The sequence below is a fragment of the Phalangium opilio genome, unplaced genomic scaffold, assembly GCF_054372755.1.
Source record: "Phalangium opilio isolate 3A_F unplaced genomic scaffold, DU_Popi_V2 ptg000246l_1, whole genome shotgun sequence".
Taxonomy (NCBI): Eukaryota; Metazoa; Arthropoda; class Arachnida; order Opiliones; family Phalangiidae; genus Phalangium; species Phalangium opilio.
In genome coordinates, this window is record NW_028324225.1 from 6,378,558 (window position 1) to 6,404,838 (window position 26,281).

Consider the following 26,281-nt stretch of genomic DNA (forward strand, 5'->3'; position numbering starts at 1 on the left):
TTAAACTCCCTGACTATCCAAAGACCTTTGAACCCCATTTTTCAAACTCCCTGACTATCCAAAGACCTTTGAACCCCATTTTTAAACTCCCTGACTATCCAAAGACCTTTGAACCCCATTTTTAAACTCCCTGACTATCCAAAGACCTTTGAACCCCATTTTTAAACTCCCTGACTATCCAAAGACCTTTGAACCCCATTTTTAAACTCCCTGACTATCCAAAGACCTTTGAACCCCATTTTTAAACTCCCTGACTTTTCCAAATTCTCCCTGACCCTAGATATTTAAATATTAAATAACAAACTAAAACCTACACATTTAAGGCTTTTTCTTTCTCCAAAGCAGAAAGCTGATGTTGGGCCTGATTAAACTTGCTTTTAAACTCATTCATTAGTTTCTCAGCCTCAGCAATCTGTTGGGAATGCTGTTTCAACTCTTCCCTCAGTGCATTCTCCTTCTCCTTGAACTTCATTTCTAACGAGCTTTTAGCAGCTTCAAAATTGCGTTGTTGGCATTCCATATTCTCGTTCATCTGATGCAGTTTGTTCTCCAACATTTGAATTTTATCTTCAGACCGATCCATCTTAAGCCTATTTAAAAATTAATTGGTATAATTAACACATAAAATCATAATTAAAACTCATTACAAACGTCAAACAGTACTTCAAATAGCAAAAGTAAATAGATATAAATAGTGGTTAATATTTAGGTCTAATTATAACATTAAGTAAATATATTTACCTCTGCGCAACAATAAATAAATCTCAAAGCTTTAATGATTAAATAATGAATTTAATCGCGATTAAACATTCAGAACCTTGTCAAGGAATACTTTCCAAGTTTCCATCCAGCGCGCAATGACACGAGGTTTGCACGAGGTGACGAGAAGCCATTTGATTTGAAGTTTAAAAAACAAAGATCACGTGGGCTTGAACTCGCCAATAAGAGGTTTCAAGGTTTCTTTATTGCCGTATAAGAAAAAATACACCCTTTAATATCAGGGCGGCTCCCTCATAAGGGGAGCGCAGCAATCAAAATAAAAATAATAAAATTTGTTTTTCCTCGTCTTCTCCTCCTTTTTTTTTTTTAGGAACATTTGAACATTTACAATAAAAAGTAAAAAGAACAAAAAAACATTCGAGGTACAATAGTAGACTAGTTTACAACGTTAGTTTAAAAATTTATGTAATAGCACTTGGGACTTGCCTATCGTATCACAGTTCTAAAAAATATCACACATCCCGCAATGCTAAAAACTATTTCTGACTTAAAAAAACAGTGCTATTGGCAAGAACATTGTACTAGATAGGGATATCCACTATAGTTTAAGCTCACCGGGATGCGAGGTAGTAGGAATAGAAACTATGGTTTCCCGGCTAGTAGTAGTAGTAAGAGGATTCGTCCCTTTACCCCGCCATTTAGACGTTGAACTATGCCACCTGGCCAAGATATGCTTGAGGGGCTTTGGGTCCCAACCTATAGTAGGGGCGAGGCCTGATATTACCGGAAAGGGTTGGTCCCTAGTGAGGTCGCGCCAAATGCTGGCTTCCACATCCTGGCTGAAAAAGGTACAATGGCGAATGATATGAGTTGGGTCTTCCACCTCATGCCCACATAAACGACAACCGCGATGCGCCCCAGGAATCAACTCGGCCAGACGAGAGCCACAAAGCAAGGAACCCGTTCGAAGTTGAAATAAAAGGCCAGCGGACCAAGTACCATCATAACATGATTCAGGGCTCGGGTGTTCCTTGTGGGCGCCATAAACGGCCAAACTCTGCTTTGGTTTCACCTGGGCCCGCCATATCATTTTTCGCGCCTCTTCTACCTCTTTCGTGACGCAATTACACCACTCATCATAGCTAGAACACTTGGCGCGCTTTGTCGCAATGCTAAACCGACGATCCAAGCACGTGATCCTTCTTGACCACCTACTGGAGTACCCGTTGCATCTTAGGAAATTGAACATCTGTTTTGCAATTCGATCATCCGGTAAGAACCGCAGCCAACCAAGGTATTTTATTTTGCTTCGCGCCTCACGGGCCTCCATCGAGGACCAGCCTACTTCACCCATAACCGCGGCCTTCGCCGCAAAAGCCCCAGCCTGCAATATGTCCTTCCCTACTTCGTATTGGACGCGGTCCAGGAGCAACATTGTGCTAGGAGAAAACGCCAGAACTTCGTTGCAGTGAGTTAAAGCTGGAACCCCCACAGCTTTCCAGAGAGTACGGCCCACAGAATACCGGTTGTAAGAACCCGAGGCGAAATTACGGACCATCCATCGCAGACGATTGCTCTTGGTCCTTATACGAGACTCCATAGCGCTTAAAATGTGGTCACCTTGATTACTGATCAGGACCCCAAGGTAAGTGTATTCCGACACAGTGGCCATATCCTTATCATGTAACAAAAAATGGCAGTCGGGCTGGTCACCAAATATAAGTATGTTTGATTTCTCTAGTCCAAATTTCAAACCATGCTGCTGCGCGAAGGTCGTACATATATCTAGGAGACTTTGCAGGCTAATGGCTGAATTGTTACTGCAGTGATTATAACATTATTTAATCGCCGCCTTTCATAATAAAGTGTACCCAGAACAACTCGCCAAATACACGTGGCAAAGGTAATTGTAAAGCGATTTCATTTCAGAAAGAAGTATGTTCGAAACACTTCGCAAATATCACACGATATAAGGAATTAGATCGGGATAACCAAATCATTTCACGTCAGGTGTTCACAGGATATAAAGAAGGATAACGTCCCTTTCGTTTGAAGAACGTTCAAACCAATGTACTTTTTCAGTTTTTCCAAGAAATAAATAAAAATGCTCATTATATACTCTTGTTCAACCTCACTTGACGGTATTGTAAAAGTTGAGGAGCATTAGCCAATATATAATGGCAAGTACGGTTTCTCAAGTACGGGTAAACAGGAGTATAGATATTTGTCTCCATAGTTTCATTTTAAGTTGAAAATATCGAATCGAAAAAAATAGTGAATCTTTATAAAAGACCATGAGTGAATCATGAAAAGACCTTTCTATTCATAGCTACTAGCCATTAGCACATAGAGAGTGAGAAAATGGATTGAAAGGCATGTGTAAGGCATTGGGAAAAGGGAATAAAGGAATCAACTATAGGTGTTTGGTTGTCAAAATATTCAGGTGGTCGAAGCTACCCTGCCCTTATTTAAAAAAAAGGGGGGGAGGTACCTCCTTCTTACAGAGAAAAAACTTAATAGTATTGCAATGTTAGGGGGGTTTCAGTTCAAACCTATGCCCTCTAAAAACTCCGAATCCCTTCTTGGTACCGCAGTCCCCAGGAAAATCATGGCAGTAAGACTATACAGTAATGGCACCTCCCTGCCTTTGGCTACGTTACGCTCTATGTGAAATTAACATGGAGTGCCACTACTCTATATAGGGGCAAAAAGAAAACCCAGTCTGGCGTTTTTCGGCCCCCCCCCGTTTAACATTCTTAAGCTATCCCTACCATCAACGGTCACGTGGCACGAGCATCATCCATGGGGGAGGGGAACCTAAAGGCTTCGTCGTTGGAGCGGTAACGGATGGGAGAAAGGGGGGGAGAAGAAAATTCGTTAGAAATAAACTGAGTTGCAAGCTTTTTCACCTAGGCGGCAGCACATTTTCTCGGCGTTTGGAGCTACACAGGAAAGTTTCACTAAAGGGGCGCCAACCGAGCAGAGTTCCCCTTTAATTTAGAAATGGCCAAAGCATTGCTTTTGGTTAGAGCGTAAGTTTATTAGATATTTTCCAGAAGTATGACACTATACCTATGCTTCGTAATGCTAGAGACTTGCAGCTCGAGCTAGTTCGGGAACGACAAGCGAGAATTGACTACACTCGGTTTTGCAGTTCATCTTCTTATTTACTCTGTACTAAGCCTTTGACAGCGTCTCACCAGGCGTCGCTTTACAAGAATCCATGACGTTTCATCTTCGAAATAAGCTCTCAGTAACCAGTGGCAAACTTACGGAACACATCTTTTGAACTTATGGTTAGAGGAAATGATTTCTTGTATGTATACTGTATTATTATTTAAATTTTATTTTGCCTTTGATTTAATTTCGATTTTATGATAGAGGACGCGCTCCAACCTTGATTACTTATCTTAATACTGGGTCCCAATTTGCCTCGAAGCTCTTAACAGTACAAGCTAAATGCGAAAATATGTTCAATTTCATCGATTTTATTGATATCGGTGTATTTTTCTCGGATATGTAATTGGGTAGTTAATTATTCACGTATTGACTTTCGCTGCTATTATTTCTAGTAAATTTCAGTTGGACCCTAATTTTTTTTTCGCAGTGGGAATTGACCATTTGCTTTTATTGTCGACTGCAGCCAACGTGCATACTCTAATATATTTCGCCATATTGTTTAACCTGGTGTGTAGAAGAAGATCAAGACGACCCAAGGGCTGGGCTAGTAATAGTAGCCACATCGTACCGTACTAAACAGGCGTAGAGAAAATTAGAGTGAATAGCCCCTAGATGCGCTACCTTTAACTTTTCTAAAAGCACTTTTTACGGAAAACGTGAGTGAGAAGCCCCACTCCTTTAACAGTGCGGTGAAACGAAATACACGTAAATACCCCTTGTAGAGAAAATGCCTCGATGCCCTAACAAAATTTAAAAAAATATAACCCAAAATCCTTACTTCAATAAATTTACTTACGATATCCACGGGGCCACAAGCTAGTACTTTCTATTGATTTTAAAATTCTTCTCGATTTTGTGGAGAAATACAGGTAACTTCTAATAATAAACACCTCGTTAAGACCATTCAAAATATAACGTCACTATATACTTTTTGCTTTTTAGCCACATCGATTGATGTACATCTAACGATGGGGGTATTAGTTTGACTTGGCCTGAAGATGCAGGTGTAGATGAAGAAGTGTCGTTCGTCTTTTTAAAGGGAGAGTGAAAAGAGTGATTGATGATTTTCAAAGTGAGAGCATTATGATTTTTCTCTAACTGTGCATTGGGAATGTACTCTGCACATATAAATTAACACACTTAGAGTGAAAAGGGATAAATTGTGTTAAGGTGATATTTTTCATTCATTGGTGATTTTAAAGGAGAAAGGATATGATTTACACATGACAGTACATTGCGGATGCTCTGTAAGAATATTAATGAACAAACACTAGTATCTGTGAACACACAAATTTGTCATATTGTCCTACATAAAATTGCTGATTTCATACTCTCTTCAAAATTTCCCACCTTTCAAGCCATAAATATTCTAAGAACCCGAACAACTTTCTATAAAATAAAAACTTAGGAATTTACACAAAGCAAGAACTCAAGTTGGGCGTTTTACCGAAATCTTTCTCTTTCAAACGCTCCCGGACATAAGTCAATGTTAAACATTTAAAAATATGCGTGGGTATAAGTCTATGTTGTAAACTAAAACTTTCAGTGCGTGTATTAATTGAGCGTTACGTGTTTAATAATTTTAGCACTGTTAAAAGGTAATTCATCGAGGAGATAATCGCTAAAACTTTGTTCTTCTATTAAGGTCCACTTAGATGTTACGGGTAATCATTTTAGCACTGTTAAAGGTGTCGAGGGGCTGTGAACTAATGAAAATAATTCGCTCATTGCTGATTTCCATTGATACTTTCAAAAGTATTAGGGATTTATTGGTGATTTTCATTAATGCTTTATAAGGGATAGGGATTCATTGGTTATTTAAATTGGATAAGGATTAGGGGTTATGTCTGGATTACGGTTAATCATCGAGGTGCTACTCACTCGTCGATTTTAAACGGAATTGTGATTAAGGTATACTTAGATGTTACGGATAATCTTAGCACTGTTAAAGACAACGAGTCGAGGAGCTATTCACTAATGGTAATTTTCACTCATTAGGGATTTTTATTAGTGATTTTAAACGGGAATTTGTTTAAGGTTACTTATGTGTAATTATTTTAGAAACGCTAAATGTAGCACGTCGAGGGGCTACTCACTAAAAAGTCATTGCCGATTTTAAAAGGGATAGGGATTATTTAGTGGTTCCAAGCAATCATTTTAGCACTGTTAAAAGCAACGCGTCGAGGGGCTATTCACTAATGAAGATTTTCTTTCATCGGTGATTTTTATTGATGCTTTTAAATGTGATAGGGATTTATTGATGATTTAAAATGGATGAGGATAAGGGGTTATGTCTGGATTACGGTTAATCATCGAGGTGTTACTCACTCGTCGATTTTAAACGGAATTGTGATTAAGGTATACTTAGATGTTACGGATAATCATCTTAGCACTGTTAAAGACAACGAGTCGAGGAGCTATTCACTAATGGTAATTTTCACTCATTAGGGATTTTTATTAGTGATTTTAAAAGGGAATTTGTTTAAGGTTACTTATGTGTAATTATTTTAGAAACGTTAAATGTAGCGCGTCGAGGGGCTACTCACTAAAAAGTCATTGCCGATTTTAAATGGGATTGGGATTATTTAGTGGTTCCAAGCAATCATTTTAGCACTGTTAAAAGCAACGCATCGAAGGGCTATTCACAAATGAAGGTTTTCTTTCATTTGTGATTTTTATTGATGCTTTTAAATTTAATAGGGATTTATTGATGATTTAAAATGGATCGGGATTAAGGGTAACTAATACCTATTCCAAAGATAGAATGTTCTCGATAGATGGGAGCCTTACAAACGATGGGGCTCTAATCTGGCCGGGACCATCTTGTCAAAATTACCCTCGATTTCTTTGAATTTAGATAAAGGGGAGTGGGATTGAAAGCGTGAAACCCTTATTTACTGTCGACGGGTGACAGGAGTCTTAAAGGGACTATTAAACCTTCCATTTAAACTAAGGCAATAACATAATCCACTCTCTCGCTTTAAATGTATCGAGAAAACGTAAAACACAAGTCATAATTCTTAACCTTACTAGTGCAATTAAATGCAATGCTAAAACCCCCATCCTTTTAAAATAAACGAAAGAAAAATATCATCTCACCACAATTTTCTCCCATTCACTCTCCCTTCAATGACAAACGAAAAGTTTTATACTGCTAAATGCGGTGCTTTTTCACTACTAGGACGCTACCCGAGGAGGACGCCGCCGCCGCCAACAACAACAACAACCAAATGGCATCGTAGATGTTCATCATACGATGTGGCTAAAAAATGTTTCGTTTGTGATTTTAATAGTATTGCTCAGATCTGACTCCTAGCTGTAGTGGCAGCAATTATTTTGCCTAATTTTAATTTTGTTTCCTCAACCTAGATTCAAACCACGGACATTCAAAATGACAGCGCGATACTACACTAACTCGCCTACAGACACTTGTTGCGAGAGTGTTGCAAAGATGATAGGAGCGATGCGAGCGCGCTGATTCCAAGAAAGAGTGTAACAACAATGTATAGGAGCGGTTCATGTTGAGCTGAGTGGGCTCTAGATTATTTGAGACTCCGAGCGGGTGAGGATTGTTTTGACCCGTTCTATGACGACTATGTCCATAGGTCTATTGGTATCTTTTTAGCTACATTGTATCAATGTGACTAGTCACTTTACCGGAACAGTGGTACCAGAAAGGTTAAAAAAGACATACAGAAATGATAAGAAAAAGAACTTGGTTTGGACCAAAGGCCAAAAAAAAAAACGATACGAGTGAGGTTTATCAGTTCAGATTTTGCATTTTTTCTTCTATTGTTTTTATTCATTTAATCCTAAGGGCTCGTTTTCATAGGCGCGAGTAGCGTGAAAATTTCGAGCGAAAGCGGAAACGTTCGAAAAAAGTACGTTACAGCGCGTATTCAAACTCGTGAAGCGTGAGCGTTTTCGAATTTTCTAGCTTCTATGAAAACGAGCCTTATTAAGTCACTATTTAATTCAATCAACTGATTTTACTGTTATTGATAAATTGAAAAAAATTACATATCTACGCTATATCAGAAACAATTCCATTTTCCGAAAACATTTTATAATGAAATAAATTATTTGAAATGAGTACGTGTTGAGCAATCAGTATTGAATATTTGGAATATTCTACTGACTGTCTAAAAAAAGCAAGCGATCTTTGACATAATTCGAAAGGAAAATGTAAAAATTTAATAGTGGACGCGAATTTAGACATTTAACCTCGAGTATCGAAATGCTACAATTCATTTGTCGCCAATATCAAGGAAAGGTTGTACTTCTGCAGAGTTTCTTGGTCGTAACTAATCCTACATTTGAAACGTCACCACACCTGACCACTTTATAGGTGCTACTTGTACACCGGTTACGGATTACGCGTAATCATTTTAGCACTGTCAAGGGTAGGGATTTAAAGATTAGGCGTAGTCTCTTTCAAATGTACACCGATTACATTGAGTGACCGGCCCCTCGGCGCTAGAAGGTGTCAAGTCAAAATCATTCTCCTTAATGTACGCTAATGTGTTTTACAGTGTCCCTTCAAAATAATTAATTTCGTGATAAAATTTTTTCGGAAAATGTAATTGTTCTTAAAAAAGCGTAGATATGTAATTTTTTCAAATGATTTAGAGGGAATTGATCGATTAACAGTAAAATTAGTTGATTGAATTAAATAGTGATTAAGGATTAAACTAATAAAAATAATTAAAGAAAAAATGCAATACCTGAAATTCAGTCAATTGATAAACATCACTCATATCGTTTATAGATTTATCTCAGAAGCTTTAGTGTGACGTCAACCATGCTATTTACCCATAGAACCAAAGTGGTACCAAACATGGCCGCCCACTGCCAAACCTAAGCCCGTGACGTTTTACCTAGGCACTGACGTCACAACTAAGATAGCTCTATTTTTTAGACCTTGGCCCAAACCAGAGAGAATTTATAATATTATAAATTCTCTCTGTCCAAACCAAGACTTTTTTTTATAATATCTGTCACTTCAGTCTTAATTTCAATTAGAACTGTTCACGAGCTCGAGCCACCTCGATTAATTAACTTCACTGTACTTTTTAAGTTATTGGAGGGGAACCATAACGAAAAGCCCCATATTATTTCTATAGGAAATTTAGTGAAAACATGTGATTTTTACCTCTCCGGGTGACGATGACGTCACGGAGAGGTATTACGCTGGACGTGTCTATGTGTCACCGCGTTCGTAATTGGCAAATCGGATCGAACGTGTTCAAAGAAAGCAATTTTTCATATTATATGTTCCATAAGTTTGTCACTGGTTACTGAGAGCTTGTCATGAAGTGACGTAGGTGAAGCGTCATAGATTCTCGTAAAGCAACGCCTAGTGAGGCTAAATAGGACTGCAAAACCGAGTGTAATCATTCTTCGCTTGTTGCTCCCGGATAAGCTCGAGCTATAAGTCTCTAGCATTACGAAGTATAGGTAGTGTCATACTTACGGGACATATCTTATAAACCTATGGTGACACCAATAATAGAGCAACAGGGCGACCTCCTGAAGGTTTCGTTTTTGCTTCTTGGTGTCATGAAATATTATTTTAAGCAAAGTTTATATTTATCAACATACGGAATAAGATTAATAGATGAAAAGCTTTAATTATATTCAATGCGAGCTAAATTTTTCTATTCAAAAGTTAAAAATCAATTGACACGCAACTATATCTTTAATATATATTCATGAAGTTCTTTTATTGCTTCGACCAGTTTGTTAGGATATCATTCCAATTTTTTCCTATTTAATTATTCATTAACCGACAATTCTGGAACCCATATAAAACTACGTTTAGCGACTTTGCATACTTATTTTCGAAAATTTTCCCCAACGGTACTAAGTAATCTTTAACCATAGCGCATATCTGTTAGCTAAAACTTAGAAATGTACGATATTTCGAAAATCCGAAGCGTTGGTCATAGAGTTAAAGTCGGAGTTGAAGAAATCTTTCCTCAAATGCAAATGGAAGTTAAGAATGGAAAAGTCCTTAGCGCGTTTGGATATTCTATGGATTGTGTCAGAACCATATCGAATTACTTCAATTTCAGGTGCGATAAGTAACGTAATAACCATAAGTTTGGCAATAAAATCCTTTAATAGAGGTGTGTTTCCGAGTTACACATGATTAAAGCGCGCCAACTCAGAATTGTCAAAACTTTCGTTGAAGCGATCCCACATGAGGCAGAGACAACAAGTATGAACAGCAAGGTTTTTCAAGCAAAAGTTTTATCTATAAAATGGAAACAAATTTTCCTTGAGAAATTTTGCATCGTGGAAAGAAGAATGTCATACTTGTTGCTAGTATAATACTTTGAAGGTAGAAGTAATACTTAACAAAATGAACCTTTTTGGTTGTTCTGCATACGGGGTGGGCTGTTTATCGTCTGACTTCGAGGTAAGGGGTGGAAGACCAGAACTAACATTTTCACTACTGATTCAACCTCGCAACCGCTAGACAAGATGCTTGACTGCAGTCAGTTGTTGCGAGTTAAATCAAAGCGCAGCTCCACCTCTAGCTTTCTGGCTAATCTTCTGGACAAGAATTTTACCTTGACAAAGGCAGGAACCAATCAGACCTAATGCACTAGTTCCAATTGGTTCCTGCCTTTGGCGTAACTAGCCTTTAGCAAGCTTAGCCACTGTGTAGCAGAAAAGCCATCTTTAAGGGCATCAACGTAGCCGCGCTTTCTTAACGGGAAAGGTGGGTGATCAAGTTTTGAATCAAAAATTGACGCTTTTGATGCTATATGTGAATAGAGGTTCAAAATGGATTCTTTAAAAACTTTATCCTGGTCTATCCTAAGCTAGATTACTCTAGCCTGGTCTAGCCTAACCTAAGCAAGATTACCCTAGCCTGGTCTATCCTAACCTAAGCAAGATTACCCTAGCCTGGTCTAGCCTAACCTAAGCAAGATTACCCAAGCCTGGTCTAGCCTAACCTAAGCAAGATTACTCTAGCCTGGCCTAGCCTAACCTAAGCAAGATTACCCTAGCCTGGTCTAGCCTAACCTAAGCAAGGTTACCCAAGCCTGGTCTAGCCTAACCTAAGCAAGATTACCCTAGCCTGGTCTAGCCTAACCTAAGCTAGATTACTCTAGCCTGGTTTAGCCTAACCTAAGCTAGATTACTCTAGCCTGGTCTAGCCTAACCTAAGCAAGATTACCCTAGCCTGGTCTAGCCTAACCTAAGCAAGATTACCCTAGCTTGGTATAGCCTAACCTAAGCAAGATTACCCTAGCCTGCTCTAGCCTAACCTAAGCAAGATTAGCCAAGCCTAGTCTAGCCTAACCTAAGCAAGATTACCCTAGCCTGGTCTAGCCTAACCTAAGCAAGATTACTCTAGCCTGGTCTAGCCTAACCTAAGCAAGATTACCCTAGCCTGGTCTAGCCTAACCTAACCTAGATTACTCTAACCCAACTCAAATATGGAATAAGTTTCCTTTCGAACATCATTATTTCGATTATGTCCAATTGGAATTCGGCTGAATAGGATTTCCATCCTATAGGAGTCCAGTTGAATGGGATTTCCATCCAATGGGAGTTCGGCTGAATGGGATTTCAATCCAATGGGAATTGTGTTAAATTGGATTATGTCCAATGATAATTCGGTTTAATGAGAGATTTCCATAGGTAATTCGGTTCAACGGGAGGATATGATTATGTACAAAACAATTGAAGGGTTGAAACTATGCATTTACGACTTAAAAATTTAGATTACTTTAAAAAGCAATACTCTTACTGAAACAAAGGCAAGAGTAGAATCAGGGATAGATTTAATTTTAGAAGTAGGAATTGAGAATGGTTAGTATTTACTTCAGTCCGACTCATAGCCCAGTATAGAGCCCCTCCCTCCAACACGTATAACGAAAAGTTTAAATTATCTCATTTGCTCACTTAAACTACGTTTTGATGACGTTGCTGACGGAGACGGCGGAAAATACGTAATTCCTTTTCACCTCTGTCGCTATGACCCGCCTCTTCTTTCATACCCCTCCGCGTCCCGGTGAATGGGGTCCGGGACTTGGACGCGCGCCAGATTACTTTGCTCTCCATTCCTACTTCTAAAATTAAATCTATCCCAGGTAGAATATAATATTTTTGCCTTATAGAAATGACAGATTTCACAGTGAAACCCTGTTAAATATAATTCGATTTGTCCTATAAATCGCGCATGTATACGACGGAAAGTTAACTGAAAATATTAGTGTTCACTCTTATTAGTGTTTCACTTTATTGTTAATTCTGTTTGCCTTAAATAATAATCCTGTTAAATGGAGGGGAAAATAAATGGTTTTTTTAACGATTCTTCTACCAATCATAAGACCAGTCTGCGTAGTGAAACATACAGAAAAATTACTCCGAATGATTTTAAAATTCAAATTAGGCTCAGGTTTTATTGATAATTTTAAGTAAGGACTTCTTACCAATAGCGTAACGCCCTGCCTTCTTGTTAATAAAATTCTCGTGGTACCATCCATGCCGAATGAAATTTAGCGTGAAATTTGATTAAAGTTGCTCGAGATGTGGCAATCGTGGCGCGAGATGTATATGCGTGCAACGGAAATTTTATTAAGAGAAAGGCAGGGCGTTATGCGATTGGTCAGAGGTCCTTATTTCAAATTATCCATACAATTTGAATTTTAAAATCATTCGGATGTTTCACTACGCAGAATGGTCTTATAATTAGTAGAAGAATCGATAAAAAGTCACTCGATTTTCCTCTTCACCCTCCCTTTAAAGAGCTCTAAGTTTCTTACTAGTCTTTTTAATGGATACAGTTACGAGTTGGTATTGTCGAAAGAACGAAGTTTCGGATTCAAGAAACGCGGCAAATGGTTCGGAGTCGTAGGAATGCTTCAAAGAAAAGTATTTTACACATCTCACTTACACACAAACCCCGAACCAAGAAGCGATATCTAGTTTACTAGGGAGATGCCTAAGAATTCGCGCACCATAGTCTCAGTCCCCCTTTCAAAATACAAGGAGGGACGTTAAAGGAGGCCGGGCTATTTCGCCTCTCCTTAGTCGGAAAATTCGTAATTTTCGTCATTTGCGTCGCGCTGACGTGAGTTTTCAAGAACCAATGAGATGCTGGTTGTAATTTAGAGGCGGGGATTAACTCCGGATCTACATTTAGAATGGAGATAAAGCTGGAAATGTGGCGAATTTATACCTTCTCCCTAATAAACTAGATATCACGTCTTGCCCAAACCTTTTATTTATTATGTCAAGTTGTCTTTGTCTCTCACATATTACATTATTTATGGAAAGTTATATTTCACAAAAAAAATTCTTAAAATGATTTAACCTTCCTGTATAGTTATTCCAAATTCTCAAGGTTATTTTACGGCATTTAATTCAAAGAAAAATAGTTTTAAAAACTTGACAAATTAAGAATCTTTATTATTAATTAAAAGTGGCTTTGGGTTGACCATATATTTTAACCATTGCTATACGTATTTCGTGCCTTTGTGTCATCATAAAAGAGACGAGCTCAGACCTGATAGGCTTAAACGTGACCCCGGGTGAAATCCTATCCGATTTTAACGAAACTTGTCTTAATTTAAAGAGAAAATTACCCTCTATCTCAATAATTTAGGAAGTTAACTTCAGCATGACGCTCCAGAACAGTTTCTCAAGAAGTCTGGTAGTGGATTTTGTCCATCCAGATGTCAACGAGAAAGCCACCTTCGTTTTGCGCGCTCCGCTTGAATTGCCAAGAGCCTTGGCACTAATTAAACCATTTAGCTTGGAAGTAAGTACACCAGTAACAGCGCTCAAAATATCTTAGGACGGACGCTGGCAAAAGGGACTTGTGCGTTCTAAGCTTTAGTGATCCAAAAGATAATTTAGTCCTAAAGAGACCTAATAAAGAGTTAACTTTTTCCGCTGGAAACTTAAAGGTGAGCTTAAAAGAGTACGTCTCATCTCAGACCACTTAACCCATGGACAGGAAAACCATGTTAAACCCACCTTAACAAATGGCAATGCGTAGCACGCGCCCTCACGCGTCTACCGACCGCAATTTATCGCCAAATGTCCCGTAAAGAAAAAAATTGTCTGATGGTTTGGGATATATTTTGGTATCTTCCCATTGCGCAGAATTCCATTAGACCGAATCCCGCCAATGTTTTTAATGAATTTAGCCCAACGGCGGGTTAGGTATTTAAAATTCAATCGACTCTATTTGTCGTAAACAGCGACCCCAAAAATGCTATAGTTTAATTTCTATTAATTTCGTTTTTTAATGAAAGCGTTTTAAATACATTTTTAATGACTTAGAAACGCCACTATTTGGTTAAGCTAGGTTAGTAATATTTTATAAATCACTTAACAATGTTACGCCTTTTCCAAAATATTGATGTTTATCTTCATTGACTTTTCAAATAATATGCCTTTTCCAAAAAATTACTGTTAAGTTAGGTTTGGTTAGGAGGACGTCTCTTCCTCTTTGGAGCGGTTATACACTTCAAGTATATTAAAACGGCTGGCTTAAAGTATTTTCATGATGAATACCAAGACTTAGTGTTAAACAGACTTTATAAACAAAACCAGGGTGATATTTACAAAACTAACTTGATAGATCGCTTATGAATCTTTAATGAGAGAGAGAGGCTAAAATAAATAAATAATGAAATTCAACTCAATTTTTTAATTTAGTCAGATTTTCTCCCCATATCGGTGACTGGAGACCTCTACTCCTCGAAAAACAAAATGGCGCGAATTTTACTAGGTTTTGGTGAAAAACTTCCAACCTACACAGTACTAGTGTCAGTCGATGATCTAAGCAAACCTAGCTCCCTATAGAGTGCTGTCAGTTGTGACGTCAGATCCAAGGTTAAACGTCTCGAGTCTGCCTTTAGCAATGGGCGGCCATGACAGTTACCGTTTTTTCTTTATGGGAAAACAGCATGGGTGACGTCACAGTGCTTCTGACAGCACTCTATTCAGTTGCCTGTCCATGGGTTAGGTGCATGGTCTGAGATCTCAATTTAGCCAAGTCCATCTTTAAATAGTAATTTGAAATTTTTTAGTAACTTTGTCGTACCAGAAAATAAACTGATCCTAATTTACCTCCTACACTAATTAGTACTAAGAAATTCGAACGATCCAAGATTACTAATCTCCTGTTGCTCGTGCCGTGACTTGTTTGCCGCCACAGCGTCTATAGTTTTCCCAAGGATGATGGGGGTACGATTCGAAATCTGAGATAAATATAGGCGCGCTAACTGTGGAACGACTCAGTTTGGGTGGGACGCCAAAAATGGGAGAGGAATAGTCGGACGCATTGGTAATTGGCTGAGAAGGGCTACAGACGAACCAATTAAAATTGAGTCCGACTATTCCCCATCCTTTTTGGTGTTCCACCTATTTCTATCAGATTTCGCATCCAACCCCCGTCATCCTTGGTTTTCCTATCCTTATAGCGTTTGAAAGATCCAGACTAAACAAATTTCTTTATTGTACCTTTGCTAGGTATGGATTTGCATTCTGTGCCTGTTTCCCGCTATGGCCATTTGCTTGAAGTTTTTGGCGGTGCGATTCTTTGTCGATTTGAAGGCCTCGAATAACAGGTTTTTTTGGTCGTTCGGTGAGGCTCTTTGGTACGAATACGGCGCCCTCCTTGACACCGGAGCCGAACCACCCAGGCGATTGGATCGCAGTTCCATGAAAGTCGGCTTGATTGGTTGGCTCATCTTTTCGATGATCGCCTACGCTTCTTTTTCGGGTCAATTAAGTAAGAAGCAAAATGTCTTTCATATATTTCGCTATATTAATTTGTAGATGTAATTCGGTTTGCACGCGTACTCGCGATTTTCATAGACGAGTTTACCCCTAGAAGTTCGAAAATAAATCGTTGTCTCAGAGGCGAGAGGTTAATCACTTGAATAATCAGGTGTACTCAACCGCAGAAATCGATTACTTGATTTCTGGAACTCTTAGAAAATCATCAGTAATCACAATTATTTTTGTATGTAATCAAAGGTAATCAGAAATCTCCGATAATCAATGGAAATTACCTGAAATCTCCGATAATCAATGGAAATCACGTGAAATCTCCGATAATCAATGGAAATCACGTGAAATCTTGAGAAAATCAGAAATAATCACATGATTTACTTGCAATATTTTTTAATCACCTCGGAAATCACACATTTCGTGAAATAATCACACATAACCATTCGAGCAACTTGAAAATCCAAAAGAAAAATCGTAATCAGTTCAGATAGAAATAATCACTGCATTCATCGTAATCGACGAAGAATCCAGTGGTAATCACGGCATTCACCAAAAAGGTTATGGAAATCACCTAAACTAACCCTAATAACGGAAATCAAGGAATTCGTTCAGAAATCAACGGAATTCACCTACAAATTCAGAAATCAGGTATACAAAATCTTGGCGAATGACTAACCCCTCGCTCAGAGGCAATGAGAATCACGCGTCGCCTCCACTTTCCTTAGTTACTACCTCACTTTTTACCTCTCCGAGTGACGTATGTCACGGAGAGGTATTACACCGGCCGTGTCTGTGTTTCTGTCTGTCAGACCCCACGTGACCGCGTTCGCAGTTTGCGTATCGGAGCAAACAAATACCCGATTTCCGGAACGCGTTCGCGCGAGATTCGAGACACTAGGAATTACGATAGTGTTTCAAATCCTCTGTAATGAGGGCTTAAAGGCTTGGAGTGAGTCGAAAGATAAATACACATCCTATTTTTTAGTTGTACCATGCTTACCACAATGTTGCCAGGCGTTTATTGAAGGATGCTTGGGTACTAGTACAGACTGTTACGTCTACCAAGTTTCCTAGCATCCAACAATAAATTCATAAAAACCAGTGTTACGCGCATGTCATGGGTCAAGTCGTTAAATATATCGACGCAGTTAAATAGCTGATGGCATTATTTTATCCACTTTCTCATTGCGTTTCGAGAGGAAGTTCAACTTTGGCACGGACGACAGATGGCGCTCTTAACCTTCTACCCCCAAAAATCGCTGCTGTCTGCTCGTTTTCCCCTTCCGCGTTTTTTCGTTATAAACTTATGATTTAACGAACTGTTAAGATAAAATTTCATATTTCCTAAGACGGATAAGCTTCTACACCTTTCATCTTACTCCCAGTTAGATTTAACCTTGTTAAAACATAATCAGATGAATTTTAGTTTCAATGTCGTAAAATCCTGTGCATACAGTTACCTAGGAGTGATAGAGACATTTTTAACGATGCCTAGAGATGATTAACTTAAGCGAAATTGTTTTACGTTTGAATAAAAATACCGCTTCCAGTAGTGGGTTTATAGTACTCCATGTTTGTGTAAGATTAGTGAAGCTGTAGAGCGTAATCATGGTAAACGCTTAAAAATATATATTTTCAATAAAAACACCGCTTCCACTAGTGGATTTATACTCCTTGTGTTTGTGTAAGATTAGTGTAGGTGTAGAGAGTAATCCTTATAAACGCTTAAAAATATATTTTCAAAAATGAAGAATATAGAACATTTATTTTTTATCAAAAAATATTTTGGTGCTAAGATTGCTTTAGAAAAATCCAAACGGCTAGGTATTGGTAAAAAAGACATGTGTAAGCTATTTGTAGATGATATAATGTTTTACATGTTTTAAATGAGGCTAAAACTTCAGCTATTGTGTCTAAAAAAGTGTTGGCAATGTATATTTTTTAAATATGACGGAATTGCGGTTGATATGATAGCGCCCTATTTGCGAAAAAAACCTTTTTTTAAACCGTTGAATCACTCTTTGATAGAATTTCAAGAGAAGAAGTTAAGCGTTAAATTTGCTCGATTAATTTTGTTCGGAAAATAATATATTTAAGCGCTACGTATTACTGAAGGAGATTGATTTTGCCAATCTTTGTGAGTATTTAACTGTTTAATAATTATTTTGGTTAAGTGGGAGCCTAGATTAAGTGTGATTGGGTTGTGGCTTCCATGTTTTGGGGACATTTGCTTTTTGTGTGGCGAGGTATGATTCAGCTTTGATATGGACAAATGTTACAAATCATACTGGTAGACTAAGAATACGGTTGAGGTATAGCGAGAGAGTAGAGTTTCCACAGCAATTGAGAGATATTGAAAAGGCTTGAACAATTGACTATTTTAAAATTGAATTCCAGCACTTGCAAAGAATTAAAAAAGCGATAGATGCATATATTTAGGTTGTTTAAGGGGTAGTGATAGTCATCTCCACTCGGAAAGGTAATATTTTGGCTTTCCCAACTTGTTTGTTATTTCTTTGTGTTTATGTTAATTATGGTGTCTTTTTTGCGCAGTTTCATTTCTGAACTTTCCGGGTTTGGAGGATCCGATCGACACTCTTGACCAATTAGCCGCCGCTGTCCATCAAGGGAAGATAGTTGCGGGCAGTTTGCGTAGCACTTTCTTTCATCAAGCCTTAGAGGTCAGTCATTAATGGATAAAAGTAGTTTAGCTTAGGTGAATACAGCGCTCCCACCTTTGACTAGTGCTTTTATATTTTCAGTGACTGTGGTACACTAAAAAATCATGCATAACCCCTCTTATTTAAGTTATAGCTTTCAAAATTTATTTGAAGTTTAGAATTGTCTTGATATAGTTGAATTCCCTTTCTCGTGCGTCGCATAATTTTGGTATCACCAAAGGGCCCATTTTTAACATCACCTAAAACTATCTTTTAAGTGTGGTTATAACCAGAAATGCTTAGTGCTTTAAGGTTCAACTACCTGCAACTGAAAAAATACGGTCACTCTCCGTTTGCGGTTATTTTGGCCACGCTAAGTCATGAGTGGCTAAACGAAATCCATATCTTTATGATATTAGCCACAAAGATTGCAAAGACCAAAAATGAAAGATGGGCCGCAATTGGTGCAATGTTCAGTTTATCTGGTAAACCTTGGTTCCATTATTTGCGAGAACTACGCTAAGTGAAAACGCTTTAACGATGGGCGACAACGTAAAAAACCAGTCTGACGTTTGACGTCCAGCTGCAAAGTTGTTTATTCGGTCGAGTGAAAACCATGCTTTTGTCGCCATTACGAAACGGATGCACTAAGATATAACGTACTCCCTTGCCATTTGATTCGTTGACGGTTCGATTAAAAACGTCACGTGAAAACCGGAAAACATCTTTGAACCAAAAAAATTGGACTCCGTTGCGATTTGTTAAAGCAGCCGACGCCAGGCTTAAAATGCTTTTCGTATACTTGTAGGCGATCAGTACCGGCCGTTTGGGTCATTTGGGCGACGGAGTCAGACGAGACCCGATCAGTTCCGGGGCGACATCGGTACCTTCGGGTGTCTTGAAGGTCTTGCACGAGAAGTATGCCTTCGGTTGGGGCCGAGAGAACATGCAAGGGTCGGTCGCTCGCTTGGGAGAACATAATTTTCACTTTCTTAGTGACCAACTCTTTAACACTTTTTTGGGACACGCTGGTAAGCAAACATGTAACTTCGCTATCAATTTTCAGAAATTATTATTGTCTATCCTGGGGATCTGGTATTACCAGAAGTATATAATACTTCTCTTCGAGAGAAGTGCACCACAAATCGGGGTAATTGTAACGCCATTCTTCCCAACATCGTAACATTTGGAGCAAAGTTACTAAACCGAATCACTTACGCGATAAATAGTTCCCTCATCATTACTCTATTAGCCTTTAACTATTTGGTCAGACGCATGCGCTTGTGGATTTTTGTCAAACGTCAAGACAATCAAGGTTTGTGGGTTGATTGCTTGCTGGGGATTTAGTGCCAAACATGTAGAATAGTTGCGATGCCCATCTGAAGTTTGATGAGCTGCCATGTAAAGATGAAATTGGCGATAGTACCAGAAGTAAGATAAGGGAGTAGAAGTAAAGTGCTCTAGCATTGGTAATAGATCCTGGCACAAATTTGAGGATTTTATGCCGCTTCCATCGCGCCTACCCCCTTCCGCTCAACCAGAAGTCCATTAAATTAGCCTAGGAAGTAACCAAAAGAGGGGGGGTTGAGACTCCCCTCTCTTGTGTTGCAATACTGAAGAAGGGCGACACATTCACCACCTCGCGATAACTTTATTCAGACCTCCGGTTTAGGCGCGACTCGTACGCCAAAATTTGCCCTATTGGGAGAGACACGGCAATTGGCTGAAAATGAACGCTGGATCTCTAAAGGGACCGGAAAACGCCCCCCTTCCACTGCAAAACCGAGCCCTCACTAGCCTAGAATCAGGGGAAGGGATGGGGCTGTGAATTCGGGAACAGTCAAGGCCATTCGGTTTTTCATGACTCTTCATAAACCTATTGAACCAAAAAATATTTCACGACCGTGGCCGTTCCTTTTTTTATATATATATATAAAGCAAACTCTACCTTTTAGAGATCCAGCGTTCATGGACTGAAGAAGTCACGCCCGCTCACGTCAAGAAAGACTTCCTAGAGAGGAGTTCAATAAAACTGTGCCCTCTCTAGCATAGAAGGGGAAGGGATGGGGGCTGTGAATTTGGGAACAGCCAACGCCATAGACCCAACCAACAAATCTTTTGAAACAGCTCAGATCTCGTGCTCGGGTTTTGAGGCGAGAAAGGCATAACCTGATTGGCTTGATTTTGCCATGCACGTAACCCGTTTTACCCCAAGGGGCAGACTCTAATCCAGACAGAAAAATTAAAGATTTATTTTCGTCGCTCAACGACAGATGACACTACAATCAACTATGTTAGTCACGTGATCCTATCCCTTAGATGGCGACGAGACCAAGCCAGCTCGAGATTTCAAACAGGCTTAAGAAAAAGGGGGAAAATTAAAGGGGCGTGCCAACATGAGCCAAAATTTCCCACTGGAGCGGGGGCAAAATGGCTGCCTAATGTTAAAGTCCCATAGAGTTGAAAATTTGAGCGGGGGCCTTCGCCCCCGCTGCCCCCGTAGTTGGCACGCCCTAAACCCCCATCCATGGAGTTAAAAGGAATTCTTACCCCAGCTGAGATGTACGCTATACCAGCTATTGTAATTGTTTACTTCCTAGGCTAGTTTAATGGACGTCTGCCTCAACCAAAAGCCGCGGAACACGGACGCGGCTGCTTGAATCTAGTTCGGTCGTCTACCGCCGCGAGCGTCTCACGGGTTTGGGGAAAATTCAGAACCCGCTACCAGAGGGGCAACCGTTGGTGTGTTATCAAGAATATTCACTTTTGCCAAGTGAAGAATTCGGTTACCTCGATACTTCTTGTTTCTTATCTTACTTCTGATAGCACTCATTGACGCGTGAGTTGATCACTCTTAGCCTGGAAAGTATAAGACCTCAGACCACCTACCCATGGACAGGCATCTCCGTGTTAAACCGCAGTTTTCATATTGAAACGCGTTGCACGCGCCCTCATGTGTTGGCGGGCCGTAATATATCTCCACAAGTGACACGTGATCATTAAAGAGACAAAATTCCTTTTTTTTTGGCCAAGGCTTAGTATTATATTCGTCTTGTAAAGTAACCCAGAGTTATATTTACTAAGCTATTATAAATATAACGTTTAATAATCTTTAATGAGATGAACTAAAATTATACGAATGATAAAGGTTTTCTCACTTTGTCACATTTATAAAATTTTAGGCATCTATTGACGCATATTAGACGACTGTTCTCGAGGGAGCGAGAATTAATATTTTTCACGTGAGTCTGTTTGTGGAGATGAATTTCCAGTAGCCGCCACCGCGGCGCTTTCGTCAGGCGTTACACTTTGCTAACCTAGCTCCCTATCCTCATGCCTGTCCATGGGTAGGTGGTCTGAGATAAGACTAAGATCATTTTGATCTTTAGGGCAGAGGATTTATCCCAAAAACGTACAATCTCCCATAAAACTTAATGTTAATTTTTGGTTCCTTTGAATTCAAAGGAATACGAAATTAACATCAAGTAACTCGCGCTTATACATGGTAATAGAATTCTTTGAAGGGGTTCTATATCTCGAAAAGCTAGCGTCCGTGGGTGCGTGATCAAGTGGGCCATGACCAATCTCACTCACCATCCCCCCCCCACAATATCCTTATTATCAAAATATCTGGGAAGATCTAATGAAACAGTTCTTGGATCGTCTCTATTTTCTTACACAATTACAGACCACGCTTAACCGTATCTGGCGAGATAATATTAGGTAGAAAGTTGATCGGTACCAGAGCTTGACGGTTTCGAATATAAACTCCGCGAGTCTTCCATTTTCCCTGGGAAATAGTCATAAACTTCTGCTTGAATGGAGTGATCAATTCTTTCTGTCAATTGATGGTGAAAAACATGAGTACTTCCCTTTTAGAGCTGTGATTGGTTAATAGTGAAGTAATACTTTTCTTTCAATCTTTAAAGTGCCAAAAGGCTCTCCTCTTCGAGATCCCCTCAATATGGTGTAAGCTCTTAATTAATGCACAATGTTATTTAAATTTTTTATTCTAAAAATACACCATATGCTTGCTAAAAACCTTAAGTTAAAATTTCTTTTTCAAGCTATAGGACGACAGCTTATTCTGTATATACCTTGTTAGAACATCGATTGTCAGCACGCGCAAAGCTAGGTCTCTATGTCACCTAGCTTTGTGCTTGCTGTCAAGAGACGAAAAACTTAAGGATTTTCAGGATTTAAAATATCCGCACTTGGCGTAAATTTTCGCTCGCCACGCTACGTACGCTACGCTCGCCACGCACGCCGAGAAAAATCACTGTCCACACTTGGCAAATTTTCGCGCCAACCGCGCTGGGCGAAGGAGGCGAAGAGAGAAAAAATGTTCGCCAAGCTGAACTTTTTACGTCGGTCTCGCCGGCGTTGGTGGCGTACATCCAATCGGCGAGCGTCTCTGGCTCACGTGAGAATATTGTCTGCCTTCTATATTAAAATAGCGCCTGTTTGTAGCAAAGTAGAACGATTAGCTCACGCAGTTAATTAAATAGTTTCACTGCTTTTAATTCAGAAACGTAAACAAAACGTAAATAAACGAAGAATACGGATAAGAGAAGTTTTTAAGGATAGGGAAATAGATGGCGATATCAAAAACCTAATTTCCAAAGATACAGGGATTATCTTTTTGTGGAATACTGTCGATATACACCAACCCAATTTGACTATTTGTCATTAATATCGAGGGTAATTAAGGACATGGCCATATTTAAGTCACTCACGACGATAGACTATTCAAATAAACACCGTATATATTTTTTCAAGCAGACAACATTCGCACGTGAGCCAGAGACGCTCGCTGATTGGATGTACGCCACCAACGCCGGCGAGACCGACGTAAAAAGTTCAACATGGCGAACATTTTTTCTCTCTACGCCTCCTTCGCCCAGCGCGGTTGGCGCGGTTGGCGCGAAAATTTGCCAAGTGCGGACAGTGGTTTTTCTCGGCGTGCGTGGCGAGCGTAGCGTACGTAGCGTGGCGAGCGAAAATTTACGCCTAGTGCGGACGTACCTTAAGCAAGAGTGCACGGCTTGAGTTTCAAATACGTGTAGTAGGCTGTAGGCAATTTTAATTTTATGTATTCTCCATGAAATTTCAAACGAATTTTAATTTTAAAATATCTGTCACTTCAAACCAATATCTGTTAGATAACTAATTTTGATCATTTTCCTTTCAAATTCTTTTCAAAGACACTTTTTATTAATGAACCTAAGAATTTGCTACGCTGTCAGCTTGCTAATTGATTCGCTTTCTCGAGGATGCCCATTTCCGCAAAATTTTCGAGAATCATAGCCCAATTCAGCATACTTTTTATGGGCCATTTCCGCACAGTTTTTACATTGAAAATTTAGTTCACCATTTTTACCTTAACCCATTTCCGCACAGTTTGCAAATAGATTTTTCTTTTATTTTTTTGTTGATTTGGTTTGGTTCGGTTCGGGTTAGGTTAGGTTAGGCTAGGCTACAATAGGGGCATGCTATTAAACTTGTGATTTGACCATTGCAATATCACTATCGATAAAAAAGTGTATTGAGACGTAAGCGTTAAACCAAGTGTGTTTTTGTTAAAAAAATAGAAGTAAAAGGAGCATTTTTTTAATTCGGTTTGATAAATGTGCATTAAAAATTAATGTATTGTTAAATAGCATCGAAAATTTTATAATCATAAAACCTCACATTTTGGCTATTTTCGGTCCAATGGGTCAGCATCATAAGTTTAAGGTTTTTAAAATGTTTTGCAAACTGTGCGGATATGGGTTATGAAAAACTGTGCGGAAACGGGCTATAGGTTTTTAAGATGTGAAAAATAAAACTTTGCGGAAACAAGCGACCACCCGCGTTCTCTACTACGGTTTTAAAAAGCCAACAATTACATTAAATAGAAAACTTAATTCTTATTGTTTATGATTTAGAGTACTTCGTCTACAGGATTGTGGTATCCTGGAAAAGTTCCGTAAGGACACGATTGAGTGGGAAAGGATTAAGGGCATGTTTGACACGGACCACCTCCAGGAAAAGAGTGGTACTAGACCTTTGGTCATAGTGGACCTGCAAGGCGCGTTCGCCATCTTGACCATCGGACACGCTCTGGCTTTGCTCGTCTTTCTGGCAGAGAGACTCTCTAACCTCTTCTCCAGATGCTTAAAGATGCATAAATGACCACACTTGAAGAATGTATCTCGTTTTACCACGTTATCAAAAGGCACAGTGATCATTTAATTGCATAAGTTTAAAAGATATGTTCCATAAGTATGACACTACCTATACTTCGAAATGCTAGAGACTTACATCTCCGACGTTTTACCTACGTCACTTCGTATCAATCTCTCAGTAACCAGTGAAAAACTTATGGAACATATCGTATGAACTTATGATAATTGCTATAAACTTCCACAATTTTGCATCAATCTTTAACCTAATTAAGTAATGTAATAATTGTTGTTGATTAGTAATAAATAATAATAGTCATAGCACCGCGTAAAATAACTTAAATTACCATATATATGTATTTGTTGTTAGCCGGTTCCAACACGAACCAGGCAGTTTGTAGAACGACGCCGAACAGAATAAAACATGTTAGCTGTCAATAAGAGTCGTTGTTAATGAGACAGTGTTGTAATTAATATGCAAGCAGTCAGAACGAATAAGAAATGTTACATGGTGTCAGACTGACAAATCTATACGCTTTTACATTTTCTACGCTCGCTCCGAAGGATGGGAGGATTAGCTGCGCCTTAGTGATAATGTGGATCAATATTAGAGATCGTTCAAACCAAGGTTTTTCTTGTTCGAGGAAGCGTCTGCAGCCAAACCAAGATCAGACTCACAGAAATTAGCGTTGCTGTTACTTGTCGCGGGACAAGCGGCAATTGATGTATTCGATTCGACTACTCCAAAGAACTTTGACAACACTATAGCAAGGGTTTGAAGCCCATTGCATCCCTAAAAACACGAGGTACATTGAGAGACACCTCGACCCTGAACCTTTGTCAGAAGATGAACGCCGGTTTGGCGGACTATACCTGGTCAACTATACTTGGTTCTTTTGGACCTCGTAAGTCAACTAGCCCTAACAGTTAAACAATTTTAGTTTATACTACCAGCTTGCGAAGCTGGTATTCTGCCACAAGGACCAGTTTGCTATTGGATGCATTCTGAACGCGTGGCGTACGCGGACGCGGAAAAGAGTGCAGAACGGAGAAGCAATTGCCCGGTCGGTCAGCCATGGTACACAACGCCGAGATACTGGAAATATTATCCAGGGTAGTCAGGGCCAACCAGGTATCCGGTTCAACGTGGTTGGGCATGAATAGAGGGTGTTTGGAGATACTCCGACGATACCTTAGATATTGAGAAACTATATGGTTGAATGTCGAACCCAACGGAGGTCGTATCGAAAACTGCGGTGCCATTTTCGGCAAGCGATACAAGTTCTTGCTCGGGGATGTAACTTGACCTATCCCTCCCTGTGCGCAACAGCGCTCTCAGTCGATTTTAGTAAAAACAAAGGTATGATACTGTCCATCAACAGTTTAGTCAGCACAGCAAACACGCAACTTATAAGAACAATGGACAGAATTGTTAAAAAGGGTGCGACTTATTTCCTCACGAAGTGCATGACACTTAAATCCAGTACCCTAATTACGTCATCGCAAATTAACCATCTGGTTAACATCACGCAAGAAATCTAAATAATAAAACCAAAATACGCGCATTATTTAAATTTCCCGTGTTGAAAACCTATAATCATTAGTCATCCGTTGTAAAAAAATTCAGTATAGGAAGCTAATAAAGAAGATACCTTTTAAATTTGGTTATAACGGGTTTTTCTCTTTCCCTCCCTGTCTTTTTAGCCATATCGTAGTATACGATAGGCTCTTAGTTTGACCCGAGCCGTCGTAGTAGTAGTAGTAGTGGCCGGGGTTGTCGCTTCGTTATCG

General features: G+C 39.3%; 1 protein-coding gene and 1 long non-coding RNA gene across 5 annotated transcripts; one reads left to right on the forward strand and one right to left on the reverse strand.

The window, feature by feature from the left end:
• Positions 1-240: 240 nt before the first annotated feature.
• LOC149612301 (uncharacterized) lies at positions 241-891 on the reverse strand. The gene is made up of 2 exons (XR_016376435.1): positions 742-891; positions 241-590 (listed from the first exon to the last, which is right to left on the reverse strand). It is a non-coding gene; the product is annotated as an uncharacterized LOC149612301 (long non-coding RNA).
• Positions 892-2,539: 1,648 nt separating this feature from the next.
• Positions 2,540-25,118, forward strand: LOC149612302 (ionotropic receptor 93a-like). Of its 4 annotated transcripts, none has more exons than XM_089858599.1 (13): positions 2,540-3,560; positions 3,634-3,752; positions 3,812-4,036; positions 4,102-4,247; positions 4,328-4,769; positions 4,843-4,972; positions 7,082-7,462; positions 12,705-12,792; positions 13,526-13,681; positions 15,403-15,664; positions 18,220-18,347; positions 19,135-19,357; positions 24,254-25,118. In XM_089858599.1, the coding sequence occupies exons 8-13, from the start codon at positions 12,778-12,780 to the stop codon at positions 24,382-24,384; spliced, it is 915 nt and encodes a 304-aa protein (XP_089714725.1). In that variant the 5' UTR covers positions 2,540-3,560; positions 3,634-3,752; positions 3,812-4,036; positions 4,102-4,247; positions 4,328-4,769; positions 4,843-4,972; positions 7,082-7,462; positions 12,705-12,777; the 3' UTR covers positions 24,385-25,118. The 4 variants fall into 4 exon arrangements, with proteins under 4 accessions (XP_089714725.1, XP_089714724.1, XP_089714722.1 ...); XM_089858596.1 differs by having other exon boundaries at positions 2,550-2,587; positions 2,650-3,752; XM_089858598.1 differs by having other exon boundaries at positions 2,540-3,752; positions 4,102-4,239.
• The last annotated feature ends 1,163 nt before the right edge of the window (positions 25,119-26,281 follow it).

Coding starts and splice junctions, on each gene's coding strand:
- LOC149612302 (XM_089858598.1), top strand. Junction 15,665..18,219: donor TTCTTTTTCGGGTCAATTAA/GTAAGAAGCAAA, acceptor TTTTTTGCGCAG/TTTCATTTCTGAACTTTCCG. Junction 18,348..19,134: donor TCTTTCATCAAGCCTTAGAG/GTCAGTCATTAA, acceptor GTATACTTGTAG/GCGATCAGTACCGGCCGTTT.